The sequence below is a fragment of the Sphaerodactylus townsendi genome, linkage group LG07, assembly GCF_021028975.2.
Source record: "Sphaerodactylus townsendi isolate TG3544 linkage group LG07, MPM_Stown_v2.3, whole genome shotgun sequence".
Classification (NCBI taxonomy): Eukaryota; Metazoa; Chordata; class Lepidosauria; order Squamata; family Sphaerodactylidae; genus Sphaerodactylus; species Sphaerodactylus townsendi.
Window position 1 is genome coordinate 18,365,195 of NC_059431.1, and position 26,391 is coordinate 18,391,585.

Genomic DNA, 26,391 nt, shown 5'->3' on the forward strand with positions numbered 1-26,391 from the left:
TCCAGGCATTTTTATTCACAAGGAACTTCATTGTCATTTCTGACAAGATAATGAAGAGAGCGACTTTTAAAGTAAAAAAGACAGGCTGGTGTGTTCTCAAGCTCAAAATACATCCCCTGCCATTTATATCCCCACACATTAAAATGCTGAATTTCACAATGTGTAATGCAAACTGGTTTGCATAATTTATCTAATTTGCATGATATATTCACCTTCTGGAGAGCTAGCATGGTGTAGAAGCTAATCTGTTGAACTAGGTTCTGGGAAACCCAGATTCAGATCTCTACTTGTGCCCTGAAAGCTTGCTGACCTTGGGTCAGTTACACACTCTCAGCCTAGATCAGGGGTCTGCAAGCTGCTGCTCTCCAGATGTTCATGGACTACAATTCCCATCAGCCCCTGCCACCACGGCCAATTGGAGAGCCGCAGGTTGCAGACCCCTGGCCTAGACCCTGGCTAGTATTTGGATGGAGACCTCTAAGGAATATCAGAGGCATGATGCAGAGGCCGGTAATAGCAAACCAGCTCTGAACACTCTCTTGCCTTGAAAACCCAATGCGGGTGTCATAAGTCAACTGTGATAAGTCAACTGTGACTTGACGGCAAAAAAATAAATAAATCACCTTCTAGAGCAGCAGTGGCGTAGGAGGTTAAGAGCTCGTGTATCTAATCTGGAGGGACCGCGTTTGATTCCCAGCTCTGCCGCCTGAGCTGTGGAGGCTTATCTGGGGAATTCAGATTAGCCTGTGCACTCCCACGCACGCCAGCTGGGTGACCTTGGGCTAGTCACAGCTTCTCGGAGCTCTCTCAGCCCCGCCTACCTGACAGGGTGTTTGTTGTGAGGGGGGAAGGGCAAGGAGATTGTCAGCCCCTTTGAGTCTCCTGCAGGAGAGAAAGGGGGGATATAAATCCAAACTCTTCTTCTTCTTCATAAAGAAAGGAGAAAAAGAGCTAGGAAGTTTGTAAAGACCTTTTTTTTACAGTGCTGCTTTCTAATAAAATAAACCCACAAAAGGCTGAATGAAAATAAGAATTTCAGTAGAATCACCTGGATTAGACCAGTGGTCCATTTAGTGAGCATTCTGTTTTACACAGCAGCCAACAAGTTGCCTGGGGGGGGGGGGGGGGGGGAAAGAAACAGATCACAGAGGTCAGAGGCTTCCCCTGCTAGCACTGACATTCAGAGGTTTGCTGCGTCTGTATATGGAGGTTCTTTTCAGTCACCATGGCTAGTAGCCATCCATGCACTTATCATAGGATCAGAGTTGGAAGAGACCCCAAGGGCCATCCAGTCCAACCCCCTGCCATACAGGAACACACATTCAAAGCACTCCTGGCAGATGGCCATCCAGCCTCTCTTTAAAAACCTCCAAAGAAGGAGACTCCACCACACTTCGAGGTAGTGAATCTGTGTGACCCCCTTTTAAAGCCATCCGTGCTGGTATCCATTGCTACAGCCATTGGCCGTGAATCCCATAGTTCCAAAGCAACATGCCACATTCTCCCTTCCCACATTATCTCCTCACAACTATGATCCCATCAGGTAGCTTCAGTGCAGAATGCATGACTATCCCAAGGTCATCCAGCAAGCTTCCATAGCCGAAGCAGAATTTGAACCTGGGACTCCCAGATCCTAGACTGACACTCTAATCACTATGCTGTACTGGCTCTCAGTGTTCACCGTGCCTTTTAACCATAAAACCTAAAGTTCTCAGTTGGCATAGCAGGTTAAGAACTCGTGTGTCTAATCTGGAGGAACCGGGTTTGATTCCCAGCTCTGCTACCTGAGCTGTGGAGGCTTATCTGGGGAATTCAGATTAGCCTGTACACTCCCACACACGCCAGCTGGCTGACCTTGGGCTAGTCACAGCTTCTCGGAGCTCTCTCAGCCCCACCTACCTCACAGGGTGTTTGTTGTGAGGGGGGAAGGGCAAGGAGATTGTAAGCCCCTTTGAGTCTCCTGCAGGAGAGAAAGGGGGGATATAAATCCAAACTCTTCTTCTTCTTCTTCTGTTATAGATTAGTACTCCATGAACAGAACCCATTACCCCCAAAGACTGTCTCAGTTCTTGTCTCTTTCCTCTATTGGTTATTAGTGAAACCTTGCATACATGCTCACAACAGCTTATGTGACGCAATCATTATAGTTTCAAACTAAGATGTGGGAGATTCCAGATTAGGTTTGGTGATTCAGTAAATCCAAATCACCAAAAAAACACCACTCTTATTAGGTTTTTGGGTTGTTGTTTTTTTACTTTCCCGATTTAAAATCCCAGGCTACTCGGCAGAGCATGATTCGGCTTTATTGGATTTTAGACAGCACAGGCAGGGGGAGAGAGATTGCGATCCTCTATGTTCTAATTCTGTGAGGTTTTTTAAAAAGGTATTTGCGCCCATTCAGACAAACAGTTGCTCACCTGTAGTCTGGAGTGGTATAATGCAGAAAGGAGTGTGTCATGCGGTTCTGTTGTGATTCTGCATATGTGTGCGTCTGCCGTCGAGTCACAGCTGGCCTATGGCAATCTTGTAGGAGTTTCAAGGCATGAGACATTTAGGGGTGGTTTGCCATTGCTTACCTCTAGGTGTGCTGAGTGAGTTCTGAGAGAACTATGACTGGCCCAAGATCATCCAACATGCTTCATGTGGAGAGAATTGAACCCAGTTCTCCAGATTAGAGTCTGCCACTGTTAACCACTACACTACACCGGCTCTACAAGGATAGAACTGATGCGAAGAGAAACAAAACTTTCACAACATTCAGTGCTCCAATAGTGATAGAAATGATATTAACTGAATGTCACATTAACCTTATGGCCTCTGGATTGCTTGTATACCTGAGGAGACTAGGATTTTTCCCTTTTGTCAGTCACTGAAAAATAGGCAGGAAAATTCACAAGTCGGTTGAGTTGTTCTCTTCTTCTTTTTCTCAAGTCTTTTTTCGTGCCTTTCCATGCGTACAATCTCCTGCTCAATTTGAGCTTTAGTTGTGATTGCTGGTAAGTGCTCTTAGCATAAAAGGTAGGATCACAGTATGCATACATGATCATCCTAAAAGAGCAGATCCGGCAATAAAATGACAATTGTGTGCTCGGAGTGGTTGTTCAGAAAAGGCAATTACTGTCATTCACCCTTGGCAACATTCATGTGACACTTGGCGGGTTGCGAGTGGCACGATTCAAGCACAGTGCAAAGCATGAGTCTTGTGACATTATCTTTGGGATTTTCCAGCCCCTGAAGGCAGGAAAAAAACTGGTAATTTTCTGAATGTGCGCATCATTTCATGACTTTTCAAATCCTCTTGACCAAATGTGTCCTGCAGCATTACAAATAGGCATGACCATGGAGATAACACACTTCTGCTTGGGGAGTAGATCTACAATATTTCTTGCAGTGTCATACTGCTAATGGGGACATGAGGTATTCCATGTCCCCCAGCGCACACTGTTTTGTCATGTGGGGGGCGCAGGACATTTTGTCACATGGGGGGCCTCAGCTGCACTCTGCCAAGTCCTGCCCTCCCAGCCTTCTTTCAGGTCTGCTTCTGCCCTCCCCAGGTCCTGGGGGGAGCCAGGGGGGTGCAAGGAGGCAGTCATGCCCCCGGACCCCATTTAGGGCCAGTATGCCCCTGATTTCTTGTCAGCAGTGCCAGCCATGTGGTGTTTACATGTTAAAGTAAGTGGGAGTCCATGTTGGTGTGGCTAACATGAAGGTGACATGTTGCTATCAGGAAAGCCGAACATTCGCTGGCCTGTTCGGCTAGCATGTGAACAGCTTGATCGTACATGGTGGTGAATTACCACATTTGCAGTCATCTTCCCCTGTGGATCGTCACCAATTGCCTAGAACCAAATAAATAATTTTATGAGAAAGACAAGCAGTTAGGCTTTTACGGTTTTGTTCGGCGTACCAAATAATGGTTATTCACCCTTCTTCCTCATTCTGGTGTTTATGTGTTTTGTTAGGTGTTGTGAATTATTTTATCATTTTAAAGTTTGAAATTTTAAATCTCCACCTTGGAGATTCTGATCGGGTGGAAAAGCAGCAGAAATGTTTTAAATACATGAAATCACATTTACTTTTTTGTTGCTGTTGGATATCAGTCTCATTCTGAACCACACCACTTCATGGTTGCCAATCTGTTAAGATCAGGGGTGTCGAATTCATTTGTTATGAGAGCTGGATAGGACATAAACATGACTTGGTCAAGCTGGACCTGGGGGTGGGGTGTGTGACTGCCTGAACTGGTGAGCCCACACAGCCCAGGCAATAATGCCCCCCCCCTAGGGCCCAGCTTGACCAAGTCACATTTATGTCCTATCCAGCCCTTGTAGCAAAAGAGTTTGACATCTGTGGTCTAGATCCAGAGTGTTTCATATGCACATATTTTTGCACAAGAGAGGTACCATTTTCTGTCCTCCTGAGATCTATACTGTGTCTCAGAAAAAAAGATGTAAGTATGGTCGGTTGAGGTGCAGCAGTCGAGAAAAGCGTATGCTTCCACATTAGAATATAGTTCCGAACGAATATGAGAATTATCATTCATTTTTACACGCTGCCTTTGTCAAAACCATTATTTTGTTCATTACTGAACGTGGCACTTTGATGCAAGAGCGTTTATAGTTTATATTTATACTTTAAAACAGATGGGGGTTGGGAACAGGGCTGGGTAGGCAATAGGACCCAAGCAGAGCGTTCTACACAGAAGAAGGTCCGGCATGTTGATTTCTGTTATGGGGGAAAATACAACCTTACTAACATCTTTTTCTGAGAAAGACTATAGAAGAATTGAGCTTTAAAACCCATATCCTTTCCTGCAGTGGGGCTGGAATAGTTTTTTCTTTGACTTTTTTCTCTACAAGAGGATTACCATAAAATATAATCCAGCTATGCTATGTTTACAGTCAAGCAGAATAAGAGAGGTTGCTGTTTGGGAAAGGCAAATTGTAGGTAACCATCCCCTGTTATCACTGTCTGTTTTGGCATGGGTTTCCGTCCCTTTCAATCAGTGCCCAATTCAGCACATTACCAAAAGAATGGAATCATTCTGTGGCAGGCCGAATGTTTACAAACAAAAGGACAGTGGAGGGTAAAATGCTTATTTTAAATATTCATGCTAAAAATAACTGGGAGCAATTGGATAGCTGACGCAAGTACAGTGGCCTACTTGTGAAATATTTAGCAACACTCTCCTGGCATTTGAGGAGACCAAAAATTGAAAAAGGTGGCAGCAAATTCTAATTAAAGCTGTTCTCGTTTCTGATGCCGTGGCAATGTGTCAGAAACGTTTTTACGATACAGTTGCTGTGAGGTCGTTAGAAAAACAAAACTTGAAGCTACCAATAGTCTGCAGTCTGTTTTTCAAGAGGAAACAAAATAGTTTGTTGAAAGCTTTTACGGCTGGATTCAACTGGTTGTGGTGGGTTTTCCAGGCTGTGCGGCCGTGGTCTCTCTGTGACCATGGCCGCACAGCCTGGAAAACCCACCACAACCAAAATAGATTATGTCTATTGCTTCGTGTTAAAAAAAGCCTGTTTTTGTGCTAAATAGTGATAAAGCACAAAGCAAACTCACAAAAGGATTTTTTTCCCCTGTTCCCAGATAAATTGAAGCTACCTTAAATATTTTGTAACGCTAATTGGCTTAGTGGCTTCATTTTGTGTGGGAGTTTGTGCAAATTCGGTGTCTGGAGGGAGGATAACATGGTATGTTTATTTCCAAAATAAAGAACTCTTAATAATGGGTTTAAATTACAGGCAGAAAAGTACCGGCTGGATATTAGGAAAACAATTTTTTTACATTAGAAGTTGTTCAACAGTGGGATCAGTTGCCTAGGGAGGGGGTAAGCCCCCCCTCACTGGCAGTCTTTAAGCAGCAGCTGGACAAACACTTGTCGGGGATGCTCTAGGCCAGGGGTAGGGAACCTGCGGCTCTCCAGTTGTTCAGGAACTACAATTCCCATCAGCCCCTACCAGCATGGCCAATTGGCCATGCTGACAGAGGCTGATGGGAATTGTAGTTCCTGAACATCTGGAGAGCCGCAGGTTCCCTACCCCTGCTCTAGGCTGATCCTGCATTGAGCAAGAGGATAAGACTACATGACCTTTATGGTGCTTTCCATCTCTGGGATTCTATGATTCTAATGAGAGAGATTGGCCCTTCCGCACATGCAGAACAATGCACTTTCATTCCATTTTCAATGCACTTTGCAGCTGGAATTTACTGTGCAGAATAGCAAATTCCACTTACAAACAATTGTGAAAGTGGATTGAAAGTGCATTATTCTGCATGTGCGGAAGGGGCCCTCGTTTGGTTTAACACTTATATTTCCTAATGATGGAGTGATGGGAGAGTCACAAAGCAGTATAAACTGCAAAGTGCTTTGTTTCAGTTAAAAGTAGTGAAGTTCATAGTGCACTAAATTCTGGAAAGGGGCTGAAGGTCCTAGACACAGTTTCTGGCATCTCCAGGTAAAAGGACCAGGGAGTAGATGATGTGACCAGGGACAAGGAGCAGGTGAAAGACACATAAGAACGAGCCTGCTGGATCAGACCAGAGTCCATCTAGTCCAGCACTCTGCTACTCTCAGTGGCCCACCAGGTGCCTTTGGGAGCTCACGTGCAGGAGGTGAAAGCAATGGCCTGCTGCTGCTCCTGCTCCTGCTGCTGCTCCTGAGTACCTGGTCTGCTAAGGCATTTTCAATCTCAGGTCAAGGAGAATCAAGATTGGTAGCCATAGATCGACTTCTCCTCCATAAATCTGGCCAAGACCCTTGGTGAGTTCATGGTTCATGTTCATGGTGGGTTGCTGTCTGTAGATAGCAAAACAGGTGAGGATGGGGCACCCAGAGACAAAGCGGAGGTTTCTGAATACTGAACTACTAACTTCAGCAAAAAGAATATAACTTTGAGACTTTCGTTTTTTTCGACCTCGAAGGATGGGAGGCTGAGCCAAACCTGAGCTGGCTACCTGAAACAGATTACAAGCAGAGCTTGGACTGCAGTATTGCATCTTATCACTGTGTGCCACAGGACACCTTAGTGACGAAAAAGAACTTCCATATTCAGGAAACCCCTGAATATCAGTGCACATAGGGTGCACCTTTTGCAGCAGAGATCTGTGGGAATGTGTGAGACAGCCCTAAGTTTCCGCAATCTCTTAAATCAGTGATGATGAACCTATGGCACGGGTGCAAGAGATGGCACTCGGAGCCCTCTCTGTGGGCACGCGCCCACAGAGTTCGTCATGTGGGGGGCAGAAAATCAACCCCCCCACACACACATCTAGGCTGGCCTGGGCCACTAAGCACAACATGAGCACACCGCGGTGAGCAGGGAGGACTTGACTGGTGGGCCTGGTGCCTGTGTTCCGGGTGGCTGCTGCCCGAGCGGGGTGGGGGGGGTGCAGAGGAGGCAGAGATGCTAGAGAGGCACAGAGCGGTGTGCGTGGGAATTGGAGGCTGGAGCAGGCTGGCCCCTGCTCGAGCGGGTGGGGTGGAGGAAGAGGGAGCCAACCTCAGCATTCAGGTTAAATTGGCAGGTTGGCACTTTGTGATAAATAAGTGGGGTTTGGGTTGCAATTTGGGCACAGTCTCAAAAAGGTTCGCCATTACTGTCTTAAATGCTTGAATGCAATCCAGCAGTCATCGGTGATTGAAAGGGAAGAGTCAGCTGTGCAGAAGGAAACATCTGGATTGGGTCTACTATACTTCTCACACAACCTTACATCGTTTTCCAGGCTTCGGATTGTCCTTGTGCTTTGGCTATTTTGCCGTTTCATTGAACAAATGAAACTTATACTATAATGGAAATTCTGCATCACATATTCTATATTTAATGACTGCTTTAAATAAGCTCCTCGATGGCTGCAGTAAGATATCATATCTCAAGCGTAAAATGTAGGTTAAATGGCTACAACTGTTACTGTTTGCAAAACTGCAGTAAAAGTATTTCTTGTGTTTTGTGGGGATTCAGATTGCTGTTCTCTAGAGCTCCTGATGGTTTTATCCTAGTTGGTTGTTGTTTTTCTAAAAAGGCAGGGTTTAAAAAGTAACCATGTGGCTTTAATTGCATTGCTACATTTTATACACCACCTTTCTCTCCAGTGAGGACCTAAAATGGCTTTGCTCAGCATGGTGTAGTGGTCAAGAGCAGGTGGAGTCTAATCTGGAGAACCGGGTTTGATTCCCCACCTGAGTGGCAGAGGCTTATCTGGTGGACCAGATGTGTTTCCGCACTCCTACATTCCTGCTGGGTGACCTCGGGCTAGTCACAGTTCTCTCTGAACTCTCTCAGCTCCACTTATCTCACCAGGTGTCTGTTGTGCGGAGAGGAAGGGAAAGAAGCTTGTAAGCCATCTTGGGTCTCCTTACAGGAGAGAAAAGTGGGATATAATTTTATAAATTCCTCCACCTCCTTCTCCTTCTCCTGTTCTCTATTTTATCCTCACAGCAACCCTGTGAGGTTGGTTAGGTAGAAAATGAGTGGTTGTCCCAAGGCCACCCAATTTCTGTGTCAGAGCAGAGATTACGAAGTTGATGTAATGTTTTGCGGGTCTGTTTTGCCTGTTGAATGCCATGGGGCGATAAGAGATAATGCAGCTGTCAATGTACCAAAGTTTAAAAAAAAACACCCAGCAAAAACAAAGTTTCCCTCCTGGTCTGTGACATCTCTGACCTTCAGCTCATTTTGTTCTGGCCCTTGTTAAATTATGCTAACTTAGAAGATCAGTAGGAATCTGATACACAAAGTGCAGATGAAAAAATGTGCTTGACAAATGAAAGTGAGGATTAGGGAGGGACAGAAAAATACTAGAATACTAGAATTCTTCTCCTTGTTGTGTTTTGCCAGGAAAAGACAAGAAATGCCGCAAGAAACTGAAAGGAGAGAATAACATATTTCCCCTTTTTAAAACCATTCAGTGAAATTAATTGATTTATGGTGATGTTCATTTTTTTAAGCTTTCCACTCGTGCTTGTTTTACTTCTAACCACAGAGGAAGCTATTTGTCTGAGTGGGCTTCTATAAAAGTACCACAGGTTTAATCGCACTCACAACCCCCTTTTTTTTCCTTTGTGTTTTCCCTGGTAGGGTTAACGTTGGCTGAATTACTTGAAAGCGTTGCTTCACTCCTGTCTATCCATCTAGTTTGTGTCAGTAGCTGAAACTCTAGGACAATATAAATAAAAGGGGACTATCCCGATATAATACTGTCCTTGGGTCCTCCACAGTTGTCCGTTTTGTAAAATATAGCAACATGAACCCATATAAAATAAAATATATTTATACAATATAGCAACATGAATCAATTGCTGCCTGTGCAGAAAGGACCTGAGTTTCCAGTAATTCTATGGGCTAGATCAGGGGTCTGCAACCTGTGGCTCTCCAGGTGTTCATGGACTACGATTTCCATGAGGCTGGTGGGAATTGTAGTCCATGAACATCTGGAGAGTCACAGGTTGCAGATCCCTGGGCTAGATCCAACCAGCTTCTTCCCTGGTGAAAAGCAAGAGGAAGGACTCCTTTATCAAAATGGCTACAGTGAGGATTATAGGTCCTATATGAATAAAAATCTTGTGGAATGGGGGCTGTAGAAATGAGGAAAATTAACAGAGATTGGGCAAAAAAGCTGGCTGGATCCAGTCTTATATCATGTGTCTAAGCCAATGGTGGTCTTCCTTGGCTGGCCCAGGATAGCCTAATCTCATAGCCCTCAAAAGCAAGGACAGCCCTGGTTAGTACTTCGAGACCAACATGGAAGTCCAGGGTTGCCACCAGAGGCAGACAGTGGCAAATGGCCTCAGTTTGTCCCTTGCCTTGAAAACTGTGGGGTTGCCATGAGTTGGCTGCAATTTGGCAGCACTTCCTCCTACCAAGCCAGTGGAGTTACTCAACTGCTTGCCAAGAGCCACATTTGCAATTATCATCAACCAAAAGAAGCATCAGTGGCGTAGTGGTTAAGAGCAGGTGTACTCTAATCTGAAGGAACCAGGTTTGATTCCCCTCTCTGCCGCTTGAGCTGTGGAGGCTTAACTGGGGAACCAGATTAGCTTGTGCACTCCAACACATGCCAGATAGGTGACCTTGGGCCTAGTCACAGTTCTTCTGAGCTCTCTCAGCCTCACCTGCCTCACAGGGTGTTTGTTGTGAGGGGGGAAGGGAAAGGAGATTGTAAACCCCTTTGAGTCTCCTACAGGAGAGAAAGGGGGGATATAAATCCAACTCTTCTTCTTCTTCTTCTTCTTCTTCTTCTTCTTCTTCTTCTTCTTCTTCTTCTTCTTCTTCTTCTTCTTCTTCTTCTTCTTCTTCTTCTTCGGAGCCATGTTTACTTCTGTCCTTGGCATCAGGACTGCACCCCAGGGAATCTTGCAGCTCACCCATTCTTCCAGCAGTGGCTGTTTCAAAATGGAGACGGCCTGCCAGTCACAAGCACCACCGGGCAACGGCCTTGTCCACTTTCCTGGAACATGGGGCAAGGGCCACGTGAATGAACTGTGGTCAGTGAGTGAGTGACATTGGCCTAAGCTCTGACTGAAGCCTGCAGCCCTTTTTTGAACCTTCTTTTCCTACACAAATCGGATTGGAATTGTGGTAGAGCATAATTTTGGGACAAGTCTTGTGTTGCGATCATCGGTTCTGCTGAGTGGTGCGTGGAACGAGTCTGCCAGTCCAGTTTGGTAACCTTAAAGTGTTGCTTCCTCCTTCGTGCAGAGCCCTGCCTTGGGAATTTCAACACCTCCCACCTACCCTTTCTGTCTCACCTCCAGCCTCCGAGCCATATGGTGCCTTATCTCTGTTGGCCTGTGATACTGACACAGAACAGACACGGATGCCAGGAGAACAATGACAGTGACATTTACACAAAGATTGGACCCTCCAAAGGGCAACACATGCTGGTTGTCTTACTGCCAAGGCTTTTATTAACGGCTTCATCCATTCCCTGGATAGCCCTTTTCAGTTGGGTCTGCTTGCTGGCTCAAGAGGGAGCTTTCCCCCTTCGCAGAACAGCCATCGCTGTTCAAAGCAAGATAGAAATCACAGCTGTTCCTGCCGGCGCTGTCTTCAGCCTTCCCGTTTCCTTTGTGTGAATGCAATTGTGTTTTCGCCCTCGGTCTTCCCACCATTTAACCACCCTCTTCGGTTTTGCTGGGAAGGGTGTGGGTGGACTTTTATAAGCAGGACGGAGAGTGGTTTCGTACTGTGGATGAGAGTAGCCACGTGTGTGGGGCAGAATGGAATGGGTTGCTGCTGTTACATCTTACAGCTGAAGGGAAATAGCAAGAGGGGAGCAGTGATGGAAAAACTGAATCTGTTTCTGGAAAGCTTCATGCAATCGCAGCCTGTGATCAGATCTAAATTGCAGAATATAGCCAGGGCAGAGGAGGAGGACCCAGGGGCGACGAATGCAAGAAGTTGGGTGCTGTGTGGTTTCCGGGCTGTATGGCTGTGTTCTAGCAGCATTCTCTCCTGACGTTTTGCCTGCATCTGTGGCTGGCATCTTCAGAGGATCTGATGGAATCTGATTCAGATCCTCTGAAGATGCCAGCCACAGATGCAGGCAAAACGTCAGGAGAGAATGCTGCCAGAACACGGCCATACAGCCCGGAAACCACACGGCATCCCAGTGATTCCGGCCGTGAAAGCCTTCGACAATACATTGAACGCAAGAAGTGCTCGGAGGACTGTAGATAGATGACATGCCCTCCGTCATCTGACTAATGAAAATAAGCATCCTTCTTTTAAAATATATAAGAAACGTACCACTTAGTGGGCATCATCAAGAGAAGCCCCTGTGCTCGTGCCTGGTGGCTTGAATTCCTCGTTCAAGAAATTTGGAAGTCAACTGCAGAATTCTCTACCATCTTAAAACATGTGCTATTGCATATGAAGAAGAAGAACATTTTGGATTTATATTTCACCTTTCTCTCCTGTAAGGAGACTCAAGGAGGCTTTCCCTTCCTCTCCCCACAACAGACAAGTAGGTGAGGTTCCTTGTGAGGTAGGTGGGACTGAGAGAGTTCCAAAGAACTGTGGCTAGCCGAAGGTCACCCAGCAGGAATGCAGGAGTGTGGAAGCACATCTGGTTCACCAGATAAGCCTCTGCCAACATGTTGGATCAGACCAATGGTCCGTCTAACTGCACCATCATGTTTTATGAAGAAGCCAGCCAGATGCCACCCGGAAGCTGAAAAACAGAGCATGGCCAAAGTTGTGTCCTCAGCTCAAACATTCAAAGGACGATTGACTCTGAAACTGAGGTTTCATTTAGTCATTGTGGCTAGCAGCCATTGAAGGACCGTGACGTTTTTTAAACCACCTGTTAAAGCCAAATAGTGGCCATTACCACACATCTTCCATTTTGAAATTTTGGTTGCAAACATGTTCCATTTTTAGAGATGGAGGAGAACGTTCAGGAGGCTGTATGTTGGATGGAGTGTGACTGTTCACACTGGCATTGTATCTGCTTTGGTGATTTCCTCTTACCTTTCTACATGGCCGATTGCAATATTCTGTGGAATTTCTCCAGTTTAAATGCATTGAACTTAATAGAATTAAAGGTAAAGTTTCCCCTTCAGTCATGTCCGACCCTGGGGTACCACTGCAACAGTGATTTCATAGGCAAGCCGTTTTTGTGGGGACGTTTGCCATTGCTTTCCCCAGCTATTCTTTACCCCCTAGCTGTGTGCTAGGTACTCATTTACCGACCAAGGAATGGATGGATGGCTGAGTTGACCATGAGCCAGCTGCCAGGATATCTGAATTATGCATGGGGTAGAAAATGTTGACAGAGAGAATTTTTTCTCTCTTTCTCACAATACTAGAACCAGGGGGCATACATTGAAAATGCTGGGGGGAAGAATTAGGACTAATAAAAGGAAACACTTCTTCACGCAACGTGTGATTGGTGTTTGGAATATGCTGCCACAGGAGGTGGTGATGGCCACTAACCTGGATAGCTTTAAAAGGGGCTTGGACAGATTTATGGAGGAGAAGTTGATTTATGGCTACCAATCTTGATCCTCCTTGATCTGAGATTGCAAATGCCTTAACAATCCAGGTGCTCGGGAGCAACAGCCGCAGAAGGCCATTGCTTTCACATCCTGCACGTGAGCTCCCAATGGCACCTGGTGGGCCACTGCGAGTAGCAGAGAGCTGGACTAGATGGACTCTGGTCTGATCCAGCAGGCTAGTTCTTATGTTCTTATGACCCACAGGGGGCTCAAACTCCTGGCCGTGTGAGTGGTAATAGAATTAGATGGGACTAAGTTTGCATTGGATTTGTACTGCCGGTTTCCTTTGGACAGGAGGGAGCATTTGGAGACTTGCAGTATTTCACCATATCTTTTTGTTGACAATTATACAAGCAGAACATACTGGACGCAAATGGACTACTACAGCAGGCAGTATAGCTACTAATGCTGCATCTCATTTCCAAAGATTAATAGCACTTCGTGGACGCTTCTGTTTTAACCAGCTGTGGATAAAAAAAGCACCATCCGTGCTTCAATGCACACCTTCTCTCTCACTGCAAAGAAACCCCCATCCTTTTTGAATCACCCCCAAGCCGGCAAAACACATTTTCCACACCTCATGCAGCAGGTAAATTACCTATTAAATCTTGAGTTAAACGCAGGAAGAGAAAACATTTCTGTTGCTGTGGGAATAACTGGTTGCCTCAGATTCATTTTTAATGTGTGTTCACAAATTAGCCCCAATGAAATTTAATTATTATTGGGCAACAGGACTCAGTGGCATGGATCCAAGCGGTTCCTCCTATAGGGTGATATTTTTCTTTGCAGAAGAGGCAGCCGCCCGTCTTCCCGATGCTTCCCTCCCACTGAAAATTCCCAATATTGCCTGCAGATATTTGGCTGTGCATCAAAGCATGTCTCAGGTATGATCTGAAATGCACACAACTACATCTTGGGCTATAGGTTGTACCCATATGCACGTTCAGAACCCAGTAACAAGTAGGTTCCTTTCAAAAAAGTAACAGTTCCGTTGAAAACAGAAGAAATCAATGAAAGATATTAAGAAAAAGCACTGCAGAATTTTAAAAAACCCACACCCTGTATAGACAATATTCTATCTAGCCAGACTGGTTTAACTCTTGCCTAGTGATAATCTAAATAAAATGGTATTGTTGACCCAGGGGCTTTCTTCATTGTGTTCCCAAGGGAATAAAAACAGCTGTCAATTTCCTAACTGACACAACTGGGTGTGAGATGAAGAAACCAGAAGCTACGTGGACTGCTATTGGTAGAAGCTACACGGACTGCTATTGGTAGATAAAGTTATATGGATAATCTCGGGAGCAGGTTGTAACTAAGTTGGATTGTAGCTTGAGAACTTTAGGAAAGAGAGAGAAGGTTGCAGTGTCTGTCTTTCTCAAGTTCATGTCTACCCTTGCGCCTAGAATCTGGCTTAGCCATTAACAGGTTCATGCTAGAGAATTGTGATATTCCTTCAGTGGACTGGAAAATAACTCACTTTCTCTGTGACAATCAAAGCAATTCTTGTATTTATTTTAACCCTTTCCTTCGATTTGTATCATCAGACATCAGAAAACCATTACATGCATTGTCTAAGGCTTTCATAGCCAGAATCATGGCTGTTGTGGGTTTTCATGGTGTGTGGGCATGGTCTAGCATTTTTTGTTTTCACCTGCACCTGTGTCTGGCATCTTCAGAGGTATGTCACAGTGTGCCTCAGAACATACTTCTAAAGATGCCAGCCATAGGTGTGAGCGGAACATTCTTCATCTTCTTCTATGTAATCCAAATGACACTTTTCTGGGAGTAAGCCCCACTGAATTATCCGGAGTAGGACCTGTTTAGGATTGATCTAATTTTATCATTTCACATTAAATGTAGGAAACTGCCTTATGGCAGGTCAGACTATTGGAGCATCTAGTTTGAATGGTCTGCTGTCATTGACTGAAATATACTTTCTCATATAGTGTAATAGATTCAATAATTGAGGGATTATTTATTATGGAATTAAACAGGGAATCTAACAAACTGATGTGAAATACATTATTAAGAATTTCCAGATGTGTTGACCATTTTGATGACAGGATGTTTCTGGATATATCACTGTTTATCATCAGGAGGTTTTCTTGCTGTTGGTTTGGATCTTTTATATAGATGGTCAAAGGTAAATGATCGCTTTCAGAACTACTAATTATCGTAAAATCTTAAATCTTAAAACTATCAAGTGAGTTAGCAAGTTGTTGGATACAATTGCGTAATCAATCACGCTTCTGCCCCTTGATGATATAAATGTGAAAGATCCCAGATAATCTCCTGTAATGTTTTAGATATTAAAAAGGTTAGTTTTTTGACAATAGTTCTAATGTTAAAGGATTGTTCATTAAGAAAGAAATGTTTAGTGGTTTCTTTATTCACTGGGCTTCTTTATTCACTGGTGCAGTAGCTTTATTTAAAGCTCCCACCTTTGAGACTCCTCTGGAGTAAAAGCAACAGATTCCTCTATTGCAATTTCCTCCTGAATATTTACTAATTTGGGAGAGCGGTCCTCATCCAGCAAAGCAAATCTGTTGGTGAGCTCAGGGTCAGTTAAAAGTTCAAACATTTCAGCCCTTCTCTCCATATGATTGCCATGGCAAAATTTATCTATTTTAATTTGCTTACTAAGAAGAAGAGGAGGTGGTGGAGGAGGAGAAGTTTGGATTTATATCCCCCCTTTCTCTCCTGTAGGATACTCAAAGGGGCTCACGAACTCCTTGCCCTTCCGCCCCCCACAACAAACACCCTGTGAGGTGGGTGGGACTGAGAGAGCTCCGAAGAACTGTGACTAGGCCAAGGTCACCCTGCTGGCGTGTGTTGGAGTGCACAAGCTAATCTTGGTTCACCAGATAAGCCTCCACAGCTCATGTGGCAGAGCAGGGAATCAAACCCGGTTCTCCAGATTTGCTTCTGGTCTTGGGCGACTGGGGAGGATAACCTGCACTTCCTAACACCCGTGTTATTATTTTGAATGTGAATGTGCTGGTTGCAGCCAAATTCTCAACTGAAACTGTAGTTGAAGCACAGTTTGACTTATTTGAAGTTTAGAGTTGAAAAAGGTTCTATTATTACTTATCTTATCAGTAGAAAAGAGCAGAAAGACAAGCCGCAGGGATAGACGTGACTGTTGGCGGAGCGGGTAGAGTTGTTTAAGTGTTAAGTATGTGTGTGTCTGTGTGCGCACCCGTCTGTGTGGAAGAATTGGCAGGATTTTACCACCTTAAAAATAGCTGCAAGAAATGTCAGTTGTCACAGGTTATGGTGACTTGGGATTTGTGCAGTAGAAAGGTACAGGTGACAAATATTTCTGATTAATAAGAAGATTCCCTTTTGAGTAGTTTAATAAGGGCTTATTGGTTCATTTTAATTTTATGTATTTATTTAAAACATTTATGAACCAGATTTCTACCTTTCCACCTTATATCATTCTGGCAGGGGATGATAGGAACTGTAGTCCATAACATCTGGAGGGCCGCAAGTTTAACACCTGTGTTCTAAGAGGTACCCAGGCCTCACTTAGAAGCTGGCAACCCTACCTAAGCAGGCATATGAAATCCTTAACCTATGCGCATGTATCTATATCTGGTCATATTTGTCATGTATTTGACGGCAGGCTGTGCCATAATAACATGCAATGGTGTCCTAAACAATTGCGCCTTTCTTAAGTCTGTTGACGTCAGTGGCCTTTGAAGGCTATAACGTGATTTATCATTGCACTGTAATGGTTTTACCCTTGTGGAATTGATATTTTTCTCCTTCCCCTCATATTGCTGGAATGAGCATTTCAGAAAACCAGTTCTCTTTCTTGTTGTTGGTTCTGGCGGTTAATGGTTAATTTCCCAAATGACAAAACAATTGGATTTTTTTCAGGAACCTCAGTCTAATGTGTTTTTGTCTGTTAAATAACTAGGTTTAAATCGGGCCGCCTGTGATGCATTTAGATCAGAAGCCTTAATGAATACATCAGGCAGAGGAGCACAGTGGAGAGCAATCCTCTGAACAACCAGTTAGCATTTAGGGAGAGCTGCACGTAGAAATCAGATTGCTTATCAAGCATTTATTTCAGGCTTTATCTTTACTGATACTTTTGTTTATTTTAAAATCTGTTCCCCCGCATTTGGTTATCTGTTCCCCAGACAGCTTATGCAAAATGCATATAAATTAACCCAGCTCTTTATGAAAACAGGTCCCTAGCCTGAGCACAGAGACAAAGGAGGCAGGACAGAGACCAGGGAAACAGAAGAAGAATGGGCATGGATGGGCTTATACCAGCCATTCTCAACCAGGGTTCCCTGGTACCCTGGGGTGCCGTGAGCATGTCCCAGGGGTACCGCGGCAACACTACCACCACCCCTCATTTTTGTGGTGTCTCCCACCGGTGCCAGCAAGGACATGGAGTTGGCCCATGGGGCAGGGCCAGCCGCAAGGTCAGCAGCCACCACCACCCCCAGTACTACCCTTCACCCTGGGAGGGGAAGGTGGGGGGGTGTGGCAAGCAGGGGCAATGGGAGGGGAAGGTGGAGAGTGGCGGCAGGGGTACCGTGAGATATGAAGAGTGAGGTCAAGGGTACCCTGACCTCGAAAAGGTTGGGAAACACTGGCTTATACTAATGTTCCGCTTAGCGTGGCACAATGGAAAGGGCACACTAAGGATGCCAATTTCCCAGTGGGACCTGGGGCCCTTGGAGAATTGCAGACTACAGAGATCCATTTCCCCTTGCTGATTATGGCTTGGTGCCCCACTGTGGCCCCTGTCCTCCCCAGACTCTATCCTTAAATCTCTAGGAATTTTCCCACCTGGGTCTGGCCACCCTAACCCCCACCCCATCCCTCACCGGTGGCCAGGGGGACCTTGCAACCCTAGGGCACACACAGTAGCGGATTACGCATGAGCACAATAGCAGTGTGAAAATTGTTTAAAACAGTGTAAAAAGGTTTACACCCAGTGGTGGGATTCAAATAATTTAACAACTAGTTCCAGTGGGTGGGATTTAGATAATTTAACAATTGTTTGTTTACAAGCACCATTTTAACAACTGGTTCTGCCGAAGTGGTGCGAACCTGCTGAATCCCACCGCTGTTTACACTGTTTTCACACTGCTGTTTTTGGTCCCTGCGGAATCTGCCGGTGAGGACTTCTGGCTCACCTCTCCCTCACTAGACCTCAGACCTAGAAGTCAGGCTGTGCCGCCTCTTCCAGCCCACCAGGTGGGACTTGGTGGGGTTTAACTCCCCTGAACTGGCCCACCCTTTCCCTGCTCTCCTCCCACCTTGTCCCGTGGACACTGAGTTTTGCAATTCTGTGGTTTCCAGGGCAACAGCCTTAGCCACAGCTGGGAGCTGTCTTGATGCTGGCTGGGGAGCAAGTCTATTGCCTTGGCAACTGTGATCTTACCTGCTACCCTTCATATCCCATGTGGGTCCCAGATCAGTGCTGGTGGTTTCCAGGATGCCTGCCAAGGAACTGACCCTCTCGCACAGGTGCTGCTTCTCTTCTTGGTGGTCACAGGTGAAGCCTGGCTCCATCAGAGCCTGTGTGATGTAGTGGATAGAGTGTGTCTGACTAGGATTTGGGGTTTGAAATCCCTCAGTGCCCTGGAAGCTAGCTGGGTAAATTTGGGCTCTCTCAGCCTGACGTAACTCACAAGGTTGCCATGAGGATGTCGTGGAAAAGAGAACAATGCAAGCTGCATTGCAGACTCGCCCCCAGTTTGCTCTTGGTTTGTGGTCGCAGAAGATCCATTTTATCTACTGAGTTATATAAAACTTGGTGCCGGAATTTTGTCTTTTATGACAGTGGGGGAACCTGAACGAGTTATACATTTTTGCCTATCAGGTACATACGTGGTTATCTATCTCGTATTTGCCTTGAACCTCACCGGGAAAGGCAGACTATAAATAATGTGATGAATAAATAGTACATTTTTAACCCACCTCCCCTCAGTTGCAGTGGAGTTCAAGATAGCTTTCATGGCTGTTCTTTCCTCCATTTTATCCCCACCACAACTTTGTGAGGGAGATTAGAATGAGAATGCGTGAATGGTGTAACGACACCTCATAAGCTTCATTGGTGAGTGGGGAACTAAATCTCCGTTCCCCAGATCCAAGGTTCCCACCTCCAGGAGGGGCCTGGAGAGCTCCTGGGATCAAAATTGATCTCTAGACTACAGTGATCATCAGTGGTGGGATCCAAAAATTTTAATAACAGGTTCCGATGGTGGTGGGATTCGAACAGGGGCGCCGCCGCACACACGCACCTCCAGTCCCTATTGGGCGGGGAGGTTGCTTTAGTAACCCCTTCTCGGCACTCAGAAAAAATTAGTAACCACTTCTAGAGAAGTGGTGAGAAGAGGTTGGATCCCACCTCTGGCGATCAGTTACCTTAGACAAAATGGCTGCTTTGGAAGGAGGACTCTGTGGCAGTATATCCTGCAAAGGTCCCTCCCCTCCTAAGGAGCAGCAGTGGCATAGAGGTTAAGAGCAGGTGCACTCTAATCTGGAGAACCGGGTTTGATTCCCCGCTCTGCTGCTTGAGCTGTTGAGGCTTATCTGGGGAACTAGATTAGCCTGTGCACTCCCAACACATGCCAGCTGGGTGACCTTGGGCTAGTCACAGCTCTTCGAAGCTCTCTCAGCCCCACCCACCTCACAGGGTGTTTGTTGTGGGGGGAGGGGGAAGGGAAAGGAGATTGTAACCCCCTTTGAGTCTCCTTACAGGAGAGAAAGGGGGGGGGTGGATAAATCCAAACTCTTCTTCTCTTCTCCCCAAACACCACCCTCCCCAGGATCTATACTAAAATCTCCAGGAATTTCCTTACTCCGAGATGGGAGCTCTACCCAAATCTGAGTCCAACACTCTAACCACGACATTACACCAGATTTCCATGTGCATTTATTGTATGACTCCGGCCCGTCCATTGCAAAGAACGAGGAAGTTTTTCTATGCCAAGACTGTATATAAATATCAAGGCACCCGTTCAGCTTTTACTGAGCCATTAGTATTCTATGGACAGGATAGCTTGCTTTTCATGCATTTTTAATAACAGCATTAGCAGTTACTAGGAACACTCTTGACGTGGCATGCTGCAAAAAGTGGTGTTTCCTATCCTTTGACTTTGTTTATTCAGAATAGTTATAAATTGTTAACGTCTGTGTTTTAAAACGAGGTCAGATCGATAAAGTGGTTTGCTGCATCTCGATCTGAAGTTTTGTAGGAGCCACTCTCATGGTATAGCATATTTGCAGGTAATTTTCAATTTTAGCGACTACTGTGTTCAGTTTCAGTGTGCAAAAAGACTGATGAAAGATATGGAGCAAGGGGAATTTTACTTCTGACTGTAGCTTATAACTTCCACTGTCAATGGAAGACATTTAGATCTTTGTATTGTCGAAAGCTTTCACGGCTGGATTCAACTGGTTGTGGTGGGTTTTCCAGGCTGTGTGGCTGTGGTCTGGTAGATCTTGTTCCTAACGTTTCGCCTGCATCTGTGGCTGGCATCTCTGTGATACACCTCTGTGATACACCTCTGAAGACGAAACGTTAGGAATAAGATTTACCAGACCACAGCCACACAGCTGTGAAAACCCACCACAACCATTTAGATCTTTAATGGAAGAAATCTTTAGGACCCCAGTAGATCACAGGGGTGCTAATGGCGATATGGTGTCAACACAATTGTCTTTCTTGTATGTTTCTTGTTTTGCTCCTCTGGTATTACAGTTGAGTTAATAAGCATTTTTTTTTTTTTGTCAACAGACCAGAGACGACTTCCTGGGTCAAGTTGATGTGCCCCTTAATCATCTTCCGGTAAGATCTTTTGCGACCGACTGTGTTTTATTTTCCTAGTGCTAAAAGGAGAATGACATCAGAATGTAGTAAATGAAGCAACACGGACAAAGACGACACATCGTTCCTGGCTTGAAGACCTTAGCAACTGGGGTGGGGAAGGCCTGGAACTGGTAAGAAATCAAGGCAGGGACACAGGGTGCTATGTCAAGGATGGCCTAGTGTCATTTCCGGGGAAACCCTGGAAGTGATGTCACACCTCTCTAGGAATTGCCATAAACTCTGAGATAAAACCATATGGATTCTAGTAATTCTCGTCTGGATTTTGCCCAATTGTGACATCATATTATCTCCTTTATGGAAATTGTTTTAGATTATGGGAGCCAAGGACTTGGTAGCCCTTGAGGATGCCAGACTACAAGTGGGACCCGGGGATCCCCCCAAATTGCAATTCTTCTCCAGACTACAGAGATCAGTTCACCTGGAGAAAATGGATGCTTTGGATTCTATGGCACTGGCAACTTTACTAGTTCCCTACCTGGTCCATCTACATTTATTTGGTGCTTCCTGAAAGCCATTATTTGGCTTGGGAGAACAAAGCCGTTGAAGTGGCGTGCTGGTGTGATAGGAATAAATGTGATGTTCCTTGGGCCTCTGTGATACACACAGTTTGTGCACCAGGGCTACTCCAGTCCAGAACAGGGGTCTGCAAACTATGGCTCTCCAGATGTTCATGGACTACAATTCCCATCAGCCCCCACCAGCATGGCCAAGTGGCAGGGTTGATGGGAATTGTAGTCAATGAACATTTGGAGAGCCATAGTTTGCAGACCCCTGGTCTAGAAGACGGAGAACAAGTCTTAGACGTTTACACTTGCTTGGTCAATTTGAGGGACATGGACACCTTCCGATGTCGTTAACGTTCTCAGGTTTTACCAGTGCGCTGATTTTTTAAAAGTTCCTAGTCAGAGTTTGATCAGACTATTGATAGTGGGTTGGGTCCAAAGTATCCTCCTCCTTCTTGCTGACCCATGCACACAAACACACACACACAAACACCAGTCTATTCCTGAGATCCATGTGGCCTTCAGGAAGAGAGTGTGATAGAGGTGTGATCAAGGTGTAATGGGCAGGTCTTGCTTGCATGATCTCTTGCATGTGCTGTGTGTTTTGGGAGATTTTTCCTAGTTTCAATCTTGCTGTAAGTTCCCACCTGTCCCCCGCTGCCCCACATCACACTTTCTAAAAAAAACTTTGTGGGCACCAGACACAATATCTGTGGGTACTGTGGACCCATGGACAACGCATTGGGAACCCCCTGGTATATATGTTTGTATTCTCCTTCCTCCAATGGTTGTAAGCAGCTGGTACTGGTATTTTATTTGTTTTTACTCAAAAGGGGGGAAAGGGACGCCTTTCCACTGAGGTATCTTGCTGAGGGGGCAGGATACAACCTCCTAGTAGTCCCTCAGCAATGACAGGGGCCAGAACATCCTTTCTCTTTCCGCCACAGGGCTTATTACTGTCCCTTCAGAGTTGGGGAGTAGTTTGCTCCCAGTATCTGTTGGTCTGTGGCTGAAGCTAAGCTACTCTTCTTTTGGGGTAAGTCAGGCCCCAACCATCCTAGTTGTGGCGGGATTGAGTCATACCGGGGTAGGCACCCTCCAGGCCCTGCAGTGTCCTGTTCTATCTTTCACCCAGATTTCTGTGCTACTGCTTAACGCAACATTTCTTCCAGACCTGACTCTGTTGAATTCAATGTGTTAAGCCAATTTGAAGTCTGAGATGGAAGAGAAGAGAAGTGAGATGACGGGAATCTTGTGTTGATGTAAAATAAACCAACTGGGATTTTCATTCTCCAATTGGTGTTAATATCGTCTGTATTTCAGTGCTAATTTTTACAAATCTCCAGCAATGAGGACCTGGATTGCTTGATGCAGGATAATCTGGCCAGAAGGAATGTTTGTTAAATATCTCTGGTGAAGCTTTCATGGGTTAGCTTCCTTAATCAAAGGCATTAAGAAAAAGAAGAAGAGTTTGGATTTATATCCCCCCTTTCTCTCCTGTAGGAGACTCAAAGGGGCTTACAATCTCCTTGCCCTTCCCCCCTCACAACAAACACCCTGTGAGGTGGGTGGGGCTGAGAGAGCTCCGAAAAGCTGTGACTAGCCCAAGGTCACCCAGCTGGCGTGTGTGGGAGTGTACAGGCTAATCTGAATTCCCCAGGTAAGCCTCCACAACTCAAGTGGCAGAGCTGGGAATCAAACCCGGTTCCTCCAGATCAGAGTGCACCTGCTCTTAGCCACTGCTCTTAGCCACTACACCACTGTTGCTTAACAACTTAGCACTGTTTGAAAAGAGGTGGGGGAAATTCCCTGCCATTCTGAAGCGAAGTCACTTGGGAACTTGTTAGGAATACAGGTTTGTTGTGGGCGAGTAATAAAAAATAATAAGTCCCCTACAGTTTTCTGCTCCTTGTGGAAAAATGGGTTGAGCTTCTCATAAAATAGCGACATCCATTCCTTTCACTATCCTGTTTAGATGCCGTTATGTAGGAAAGGTTTCTCTCCAGAGAGTTTTCTCCCCGGCCTCCTTTTATTTGTAAGTTAAATACTGCAGGTATCCATCTTGACTGATTTCCTACAAACAGTGAGAACCAACAGCGCAAAGTGTTGTTGAGAGACCTACGGCAGACCTTTCAGAAGATTTCAATTTTTCTTAATCTGAGGAAAGTACAGGTTTCTAGAAGTGCATGTGCAAACTGTATCCCACCAGGGGGCATTGGGAAAGGAAGCCATTTTTGCAGTCAGAACAGCTGCCCAGCTTCTTTCCTCGCTCACAGAGAGGGATAAATAAGCCTTGTCTCTCCTCCTAGCTCTGCTCCCCAATGCCATTGCTGTGATTAAATTCTCAGCTTCCCTGAGCCTTCATTTCCTTCACAAAAAGAAAATGTTGAGATGCTGATTGCAGCTTCCCTGCTGTCTCCTGGAATTGACTCCGCTCATCTTTGGAGCAGCAGAGAGCAACACATTCTAGAGAGTGAACATAGGCTATTTTGAAGGCGGAGGAAGACAATCCCAACATGTTTCACACCTGAAAGAAAAGATTTTCACCGTGCAAAACAGATAACCTGAAAACCTCGAGCATGCAATGCAGATATGGCAGACCTTGGAAAGATGTGATGTTCTTTGATAACTATGACTAGAAGATAAATGCTCTGTGGAATCGTCCATGTCCTCCTCTCCTTTCACAAAAGAATTGTCACATTAGAACACAGGTGTCAAACTCGCAGCCCTCCAGATGTTATGTACTGCAGTTCCCATCATCCCCTGCCAGCATGATACTGGCAGAGGATGATGGGAACTGTAGTCCATAACATCTGGAGGGCCGCGAGTTTGACACCTATGCATTAGAAGAAGGAGGAGAGGAGGAGGAGGAGGAGGAGAGTTTGGATTTATACCCCACTTTTCTCTCCTGTAAGGAGACTCAAGGTGGCTTACAAACTCCTTTCCTCTCCCCACAACAGACACCTCATGAGGTAGATGGCGCTGAGAGAGTTCTGAAGAACTGTGACTAAGAATGTAGGAGTGTGGAAACATTTCTAGTTCACCAGATAAGCCGCTGCCTCTGAGGTAGAGTAGGGAATCAAACCCAGTTCTCCAGATTAGAATCCACCTACTCTTAATCACTATACCACGCTGGTGTAGTTACTGTGTATGCACTAACATTAACCATGGTTATCAGAACTGAGGCACACATATTCATACTCACCTGGATAACCCAGGCTGGCCTAACCTCATTAGATCTGAGAAGCTAAGCAGGGTTGGTTGTGATGGATGGGAGACCACCAAGGAAATCCAGATTTGCTATGTAAAGGTGGGCAGTGGCAAATTACCTTGCCTTGAAAACCCTCTTGACTAGATTGCACTTTCTACCACTATTCCAGCTGAAAAGTAATCAAAATAGGGATAAATAGAACACTGCAACAGAGATTATGGATTGTGTGGGAGTTTCCTAGCCCACCCAGATTCCCCAGCCATGGTTACGAAGTTGGCATCTTGATGTCACTGGGTCTGTTTTAATGTCTTTAAAGAGGTCAAAAGTCAAGTTCTGTCCTCCTAAACTTATTTTCGATAGGTTTATTTCGATGTTGATCTTCTATTTCACTTAAACAAACTACCTGTGCAACTTAGATTATGGAGAATTGTTAAAATGGGTAGAAATCCGAAGTCGTTCTCAGGATTTGCACAGTTTATAAGTTACTGTTCTTTTGTAACGTGTGAGACAAATGGGTACGTGTGAGACAAATGGGTCTGAGTTTAGCTGATTCCTTTACCAGGCAGAATGAGGAAGCATTAAAAAAAATTGTGAGCAAACTCATTCAGGGCACATTCAAGGAAGGAGAATATTTTCAGTGTCTCTGTGCAAAGCATTTGCGAGGCACAGGAGGTGGGTGGGGGACTTTGGTTTCTCTATGGAACATTTTCCCTTCACGATGTGAAATGTACTTTTCTTTAAATTGTTCCAAACAAAAAGATAGGCCGTGTTCCTGACAAATAAGGGATTCCATGTAGAGCGGGCCTTTGAAAGAAACTAGCTAAGAATTTGGCCCTGTGGGAGCTTTCTGGTGAGGAGGGCTTTGTGGACACATCTGTGAAGAAAGAGAGGGAACGCTAGAAGGGCTTAATTAGGCCAAAGATACGTTTTCACATGACTTGCTTCCTGTTGTGAGGGAGGAGAAGGAAACTTCATAAATCTGATTAAATGCCCGTTCTATTAACTTGGCAGAAAGCATCACAAATCCTTCCTCCCCCCACCCACCCAAAAATATCAGTTTGCTGATAGAAAATGGCTACTTAAAAGGCGGGCTATGACAGTTAGCTTTGTCCTCTGCATGTGCCCATATGGCTGACCAAGGCTGAACTAAGACATAATCAGGTGCTAAGATGTGTCAAATCTAGGAGACCCCATAGCTTTACCCCCAAATGGTAATGTAGTAGTTGGGGGGCGGGTGGGTTTAAATTGTAGTTTGCTTAGCTTGTGCATAAATTCAGCTGTGTGACTGGCTATAACTATTCCGTGGCTCTGGATTCTGGCAATTTCAGCTCAGAATATAAGCTACACTGGGGAAAGTTGTATGTTGCATTATCTAGATTTTTAGGCAAAAAGCTGTATATTCTTGCATTCCTAAACTGTGGAGTTAGGTTCATGGCCATGAAGGGGTACAGAGATGGTGTTGTTGCACAAGCACAAATCTCATGTAACATCTTTCTTGGCATCAAGATGAAATGTTAGTGTAGCAAGGAATTTAATTTTCTTTACTTGGTATCAGCATCTATCCATCCCTGTTCCAGAGCCACAGGTGGCTAAAATTCCCCATCTATTTCCTTAGTTTCAGCTGCCAAATACGTACTCAAACAAATGTATATATTTATTTAAAACATTTATATGCCATTTACCAACCCAGTGGTGTACTGGATAAGAGCAGGTGGATTCTTATCTGGAGAACTGGGTTTGATTCCACACTGCCATCTTATGCAGAGTTATTGATTTCAATGAGCTTAGGCTGGAGTAGTTTTGC

The 26,391-nt window shown here is 45.1% G+C and overlaps 1 protein-coding gene across 5 annotated transcripts in view; it reads left to right on the top strand.

Moving 5' to 3' along the window:
• Positions 1–26,391, top strand: part of NEDD4L (NEDD4 like E3 ubiquitin protein ligase) — a 301,785-nt gene that overhangs the window by 217,113 nt on the left and 58,281 nt on the right. For all 5 annotated transcript variants that reach the window (XM_048503553.1, XM_048503552.1, XM_048503549.1 and 2 more), the window contains one exon: positions 20,781–20,831. In XM_048503553.1, the coding sequence (XP_048359510.1) occupies positions 20,781–20,831 (51 nt within the window). The remainder of the gene's footprint in view (positions 1–20,780; positions 20,832–26,391) is intronic.